General features: G+C 35.7%; 2 protein-coding genes across 3 annotated transcripts; both read left to right on the top strand.

Annotated features, from left to right (window-relative positions):
• The first annotated feature begins 735 nt into the window (after positions 1-735).
• Positions 736-1,834, top strand: LOC109166935. Of its 2 annotated transcripts, none has more exons than XM_019315833.1 (3): positions 736-1,059; positions 1,208-1,294; positions 1,718-1,834. In XM_019315833.1, the coding sequence occupies exons 1-3, from the start codon at positions 805-807 to the stop codon at positions 1,811-1,813; spliced, it is 438 nt and encodes a 145-aa protein (XP_019171378.1). In that variant the 5' UTR covers positions 736-804; the 3' UTR covers positions 1,814-1,834. The 2 variants fall into 2 exon arrangements, 1 of the variants encoding a protein (XP_019171378.1); XR_002051758.1 differs by having other exon boundaries at positions 1,059-1,070.
• A 1,223-nt stretch (positions 1,835-3,057) lies between these two features.
• On the top strand, positions 3,058-4,781 carry LOC109166936 (protein OS-9 homolog). The gene is made up of 3 exons (XM_019315834.1): positions 3,058-3,646; positions 3,840-3,935; positions 4,701-4,781. Exons 1-3 carry the CDS (start codon positions 3,563-3,565, stop codon positions 4,746-4,748), a joined length of 228 nt encoding a protein of 75 aa, XP_019171379.1. The 5' UTR covers positions 3,058-3,562; the 3' UTR covers positions 4,749-4,781.
• The last annotated feature ends 2,486 nt before the right edge of the window (positions 4,782-7,267 follow it).

Raw genomic sequence — 7,267 nt, 5'->3', positions numbered from 1 at the left:
CTAAGTGCTTGTCTAGAAAGTATTTTTGGAAAATGCATTTTGACCCCCCAAACTATTCTAGGTTTTCATCCAGCATTTTGACCTACCTAGCAGCTTAGCAAGAAACCAAAGGAAAACATAGTAAGTGTTCCTAGGCCAATCTCATCCATTCTTTTTCCTTTAAGGTTTTCATCCTCCTTTGCTTCAATCTCTGAGTTTGGTTAGGTTTGGCTTGCGTTGTTGTTAGTGGCGTCTAGATGGTGTTTGGATTAGTGTTGAGTAGAATGGAGGCTGAGGTTCACACAAGGAAGAAGAACAAGAAGAAGATGCAACAAGAGGTATAACCTCCACTAGTACAAAAAACATCAATAAAATCGAATAATTCGCGTCCAAAGTTTGAACTTTGGACGCCTAAAGTGTAGTGCGGTGGCATTTCTGTAATTAAAATGCACTATATAATTTGTTTTTTTATTTTTTTTGAAATTAAAAAGAATAGGCGTCCAGAGTTATAGAACTTTGGACGCCAGTTGTCGCGGATTGTTTTTTAAAAAATAATCCGCGTCCAAAGTTGTATCACTTTGGACGCGTTCAATCTTTTAAAAAAAATTAAATTAAATATTAAGAACTTACCAGTTTCTCACTCCTCTCTTCTCTCTAATCTTCACGCCTCTATGATCTTCTCTCAAAATGCTCTCACCTCTCTCTAAAAAACCTAGACGTCGGAATTTACATTTCACTAGATCGCACCGCCGGCAAGGTCTCCGATCGCCGGTTTGTTGGAGCCTGGAAGATCAGGAGGGTCCGGCGGGGCTTCGGCCCCACCTGATGTCTACAGATGATGGTCCGATGATCACAGAATCATTGGAGACGGAAATTGCACCCCGGAAATCGCAGGGCGATCGAGGTGCGATCTCGGAATCGCGTAGGTTGGAGGACGCAGCAGTTGCGAAGCAGATGAAAGATGGGCATGTTGAGTCGATTCACTATGTTAGAACACACCACCAAACAACTACTGGAAAGATCAAAGCAGAATTTGGAGCTACGGGAAATTCTCAGAAAATCCCGAACCCTAGCTCTAAGGTGAAAATGATGTCAGTCCATTCTAATACTTATATTGTTTGAAACTTTATCCTTTTTTTCTTTTTACCCTTTTTCGCTAATTAGACATTCTGGAACGAGGTATTTGGAATCATTATGTTGGCTGTAGATTCATCTTTTAAATCTCCAGGATGAAGAAGACAGTGAAGTTGAAGAGGAGAAAATTTCTCGCAATTGGAGTGTTCTGAAAAGTAATCCTGAGCTTCGCAAGACAAAGGTGATTTATTTATTTGGTCATATATTTTTTTAGCCCCCTTTCTGGGTAGACATTTCACTATTTGTGGCACCATTTTCATCCTCGTAAACCAGATAATCTTCATCTTTGGATGTTTTGTGGAGTGGAAACTATTATATGTCTAGAAATTTCTAGTCTATAGGAAAGATATCAAAATAGTGATAATCAAAGTAGAAAGAACACGGAATGGTAGCACTTGTTCTAGTAGAAAATTATAAACCGAGTAAATGCATTAGTGATGCACTTGGAGATGAGCCTTCATGAAAGTTTTGATTGGTTGTCCTAATAATGTTATCTTTTCTGAGATTATTATGGGAGATGATAAGATCTAGGCTAGCATTGTCTATGAATGTTTATGCGTTGAAGGCTATTGTAGCATGCATTTCTTCCTTATCATCATTGCAGCCTAAACCGAAAAAGGAAAACGTGTCTTTGGAAGAAGCTGTACATGATTCTGAAAACTTAACAGACTTCCTCATGGACTTTGAAGGCGATGAGTAGTAACTCTATGCACCTCATGGTCGATGAGTACTGCAAGTCATTATTAGGCAATTTTATCAATCTTACTTCAACACTGTCCTACATGGATTGGTTTAGGGGTTTAAGAAAAAAGCTATGTTAACTTATGCTGGAATAGTTAGTATCTGCTGCTAAACTTGTTCAGTAGTTGTATGCCCTTAGTCTTTTTCCCCATAAGTCTTATTTTCACTTTTCATTTTATGGAATAAAGGAGATTGTAAGAGTATGAGTAATTGTGGCACTAGGTGTAATATGATATTTGACGGTTAAAAATTACTCTCGCTAAAGGTTTATGATTTAGTGACGAAATTTTAGTTTTATACTTCTTTTAAAAATGTACTCTCACTATTAGTATGAAAGACACTATTACTCTCACGAGTCACGCCCTCTGGTGGTCCGGCCCTGCCCTCGCCAGTCGCTCCTCAGTCCTCACATCCACGTCTCCATTCTTGCCTCTCGGCTTCTGCTTCTCTCGCTCCTCTCCCTGTCTCCCTCACACTCTCCGGCAGACGCCCTCACCTAACCTCAGGTAATACGTTATTTTTAGTTTTTTTTTTCTTTTAATTTTTATACTCTTAATATGTTATTAAGTGTTTAATTAAGTAGGTAAATTTTTATACTGTTAATAAATCAATAAATTAGTGATTAGACTTATTTAGTGCATGCTTCTTTCAAGAATCTAGTTCAATTTTATTTTATTTTTTGAAAACTAGTTACAGTTTTAATTAGTCATAGTAGCAGTTGTTTACTCCAGACTATGTATCTTTTTTTGTTAACTTGGCATAATGTGATTTGATATTATGATGAACATCAAATTGTCATCTGTTCAATGTACTTCGTTGGTGCTAGTATGTTCAGGATTTTGTCTACATATTTTGGTATACCAGTAAGTATTTAAGTGTTTAATTAAGTGTTGTAGTAATAATACTAATAATTTTATTATATTATCTCGTTTGATATTTTGATAGGTTTGAATGAATTGAAGCTTGGAACTTGAAGCAGGCAGTAGGCAGGGTGCTTATTGTTTGTCACTTTATTGGCACTTGAAGCAGGGGCAATGAAGCAGGCAACAGGCAGCAGGCAGTGTGCTTATTCCTTGTCTATCTTCTGTTACATCCTATTGGGGCATTATTGTAGTCAATTATGCTTTAAATAGTTAAATGGCTATGAGGCAAGCATATATATGCCACTTTAGCATTTTGCAGCGACTGAAGAGAAGTAGGGTTCCAAGATGGATGTGGAGTTCACGTTTATGTTGGACAAGCCTCAAGTGGATGATTAGCTACACATAGAACTTGTTAACACCTCAATGAGAATAGATTTACTGCATCTTAAGGTAGTTGGTTATATGTTCTTTGTGTTCTTTTTGAAGTAAAGGAATATAATATTTTAGTTTTTATTGACTAAATTCTGATCCTAATGACTTAGACAAGCTAGACTAAAGGAATATTTGGTGCTTGGAAATTGCTAACAGTTTATAAACTATGAAATACTAGGTAGAATTTGTGGATAGGTTGATGGTTTTATGCTTGAAGCCTTGAAACATTGGCATTACTGCATTAGCTCAAACACCAAATATATTTTACGTATCTATTTATCAGTTGCATTGTGCAAACCATTGCTTTGGCTAACTTTCAGGTGTTATGTCTATGTTTCCCATTTTGATCAAATATGGATATTTCATATTAACTTACCTTGGATGGCATAGATTTTATGAATTTCTGACCTTTAATGTCAGGAGGTACTCTTGGTCGAAGCTCTAAAAAACCTAAATACAAAATTGAATTTCATCCCGAAGACTCACATTTTTTCCCTGTAAGTTCTATCAGCTTGGATGTAGTAGATTCCATTTTTTTTTCCTCTAAAAATTATGATCTTTTAGATTATGGAGAAATACAACCTTCCCATGATAGCATTTTTAAGAAAACTATATTATTGTGTCTTTTTAACTGATCTGGTTATATGATGCATTAAATGAATGAGTGAGTCTGAACATTTTGTTTTACAGGATGATGATCAGGAAGCTGTTGTTATGCCCAATAAAAAAGGAGAGAAGTTTCTGTGTTTTCTACCCAAAGGGCATAATTCAAAAACCAGTAAACTAGTAAGTAATCAGAATACTAATAGCTTGATCTTGGAGACTGAGAAACACATTAAACTAAAGACACTTGGTGAGCTACTAGAAATGCATAAGGATATATGTCTTATCAAGGTTAGTATATCACTAATAGAGGTATCCAGGGACCTACATAATCTAAATTAGTTTATTTTAATTGTTAACATTTAGAATTTGTAGTTTATTTGTAGTAAAATGTTATTAGAATTGAAATTTTAGATTAGTGTGTTTTAGTTGATAGAATTGGTGTGTAGTATACATCTTAAATTGATAGAATGTTGAAATATATTATTTGGTAGTTATGCTGGGGTGTACAGGAAAATATTGGCAGTTTTAAAAAAAAATGTGTTTTTAAAATTTTTTTTTTTTATTATACGCGTCCAAAGTTCAGAAAACTTTGGACGCGTATAGTATTTTTTTAAAAATAAATAAATAGTATACGCGTTTAAAGTTCACGAACTTTGGATGCGAATAATCATTTTGCGCGTCCAAAGCTACTTTATACAATCAGCGTCCCCGACATCTGCGTCCCAGCTACTTTGGACGCGAATTAGCCTTAACTTTGGACGCGAATGACTGTTTTTGTACTAGTGCTCATGGATTCCTTCTTGAATTTGGCTCTGTGAAACCTTTATATTGAGTAGAAATGAGTAGAATCTATGAGATTTTGTTGTGTTTATGCTTAGAAGTGATCTAGAATTTGTTTGTGAGTTGTTGTGATTGTTTTGGACTTGTTTGGATTGAGTTTTGCAGATGAGAAAGCCTTTTGGTGCATACACAGTGTGCACCAGATCAGACTAACGGCCCTAGCCGCGGCCCATTAGGAGGGCCGCCCCAGGTCCCTGACATTGATTCTAAGAAGAATCTGTGCAGTGGCCGGGCCCTTGTGGCTTAGATACGTGTCGTTTCGAGCCGAGTGTTACGGGGCCTTGTGGCTCAGCTCTTCGGAACCGTCTCAACGCACGCTTTGGCTTTGATTTCATTGAATTTGGATTAAAAACGAGTATGTTATGAAGGTTTTATTGAAGATTTGCTACACAAAGTATATATTTGCTAGTTTATTGTGTATGAAGAATTATTTGACTATGTGATCTGATGATGTTTTTATTGAGCAAAGAAGCATGATCATTTGAGTATGATTTATTATGAAAGCATGACTAGATTGTGATATTTGATCAATGAGAAATGGAGCATATTTTGTTGATAGAATGTATAGAATTTGCTATGTTGCAAACCGAGCATGATGTTACATTCTTAAGTATTTCATGTTATTTTATACATGGTTTAGAAGCATGTTACAGAGCATTTTGACATTTCACATGTGTCATATTTCAAAAATGCATAAGGGGCCAACAATAGCCCAAGAATACCTTCAAAAACCATAAGCATGAGGTATATCATTCTTTGATGCATTGAGAAATAGTAGAGTTGTTGCATGCATGAGAGATACATTTATGTATTATCTATATCGGTGAGGTTTTGGAAGATTCCGTTTGGACTATGTCCTCTCAGGAGATATTTATGGACATTGCGGTCCCAGTATATGTAACGCGGCGTATTCCCACGTTACGAGGTTGGAAATTTTTATAATGAGTGATTGAGTATATATATATATATATATATATATATATATATATATATATATATATATATATATATATATATATATATATTATTGCACAAGATTGCATAAGAGTATGAGTATATTGTTGCACGAGATTGTATATGAGTATGTTTATAGTATTGCACGAGATTGCATATGAGTATGATGTATAAGTATTGCACGAGATTGCATATGAGTATGTTTATAGTATTGCAGGAGATTGCATAAGAGTATGAGTATATTGTTGTACGATATTGCATATGAGTATGTTTATAGTATTGCACGAGATTGCATATGAGTATGAGTATATTGTTGCACGAGATTGCATATGAGTATGTTTATAGTATTGCACGAGATTGCATATGAGTATGATGTATAAGTATTGCACGAGATTGCATATGAGTATGTTTATAGTATTGCACGAGATTGCATAAGAGTATGAGTATATTGTTGCACGAGATTGCATATAAGTATGTTTATAGTGTTGCACGAGATTGTATAAGAGTATGAATATATTGTTCCAAGAGATTGCATATGAGTATGTTTATAGTATTGCACGAGATTGCATATGAGTATGAGTATTGTAACACCCCTAAAATTTTAAACTTTTAAGCTTATGAAATAAAGGTAATATTATCATTAAATCCCAAAACAGAGCATACTAGTCATAAGTGTTTGGGGTGCTATGTCACATCTGAGCTAGAGAACTCAGATGCACAGGCTAAACTATCTAATTATCCTCAACAATGTCGTTACATCATTATGGCACGCAGGCCGAATATAAAACTAACTATCTAAGCCTCGGGTCTGCTAGCGCGCTCCGGAGCTAATCATCTGTGCCTAAAAGCCAAATATATCTGTTCAGCGAATAATGCTGGTAACCCACTCCAACGCGTTTAATATACAATATATATATATATATATATATATATATATATATATATATATATATATATATATATATATATATATATAGGAAAACCATTTTGAAGCCGGAAGATATACACTTAGGAGACTCTAGTTTTAAAATCGAGAATAGAATCAACAAGTAGGGACAAGCACATTCAACAGTTATAATCATGTATATAAAGATACTAGCATATATCCTAAGGTCACAAGGTCATTTATATCATTATTCAATCATTATCTCAACACATAAGCACACTTTGGTGGCGCCACAGGACCAATCGTATGCCCATACATGAGGGTCAGCGCATATAGCGCTAACACAGCCCCGCAGCATCCTGCCTCGTATCGCAACACGAAGGGGTTGATCGCAACCAACCGATGAACCGCTGCTCATCATAACGTTTGATCGCAACCAAACGGTGAACCGTAGCCCAAAAGTGTATTTCTGATCGCAACCAGATTATGAACCACAACTCATGTATAACGTTTGATCGCAACCAAACGGTGGACCGCAGCCCTATATAATATTTATATACCTGACCGATCGCAACCGGCCTGGTTAACAACTGATGGTTCTCAACCCATCCAACTGCCCGTATAGCCAATTTGATCGCAACCAAATTGGGGTATCATACACACATAACACATAGCAAGCACATGCAACCCACATTTGTGACACCCCAAAAATCCACATTTCAATCCATGGATTAATTGAGTAATTAATCCTATTTTATTTGAAGAGCTAATTCCTAAAATTCTGATTTTTAATATTCAAGGACTAGAATTTGACTAGTCAACCTTTAAGTTG

The sequence above is a fragment of the Ipomoea nil genome, unplaced genomic scaffold (genome assembly GCF_001879475.1).
Source record: "Ipomoea nil cultivar Tokyo-kokei standard unplaced genomic scaffold, Asagao_1.1 scaffold3130, whole genome shotgun sequence".
NCBI lineage: Eukaryota > Viridiplantae > Streptophyta > Magnoliopsida > Solanales > Convolvulaceae > Ipomoea > Ipomoea nil.
The sequence above is the reverse complement of the archived record's forward strand: the minus strand, read 5'-3'. Positions and strand labels throughout refer to the sequence as shown.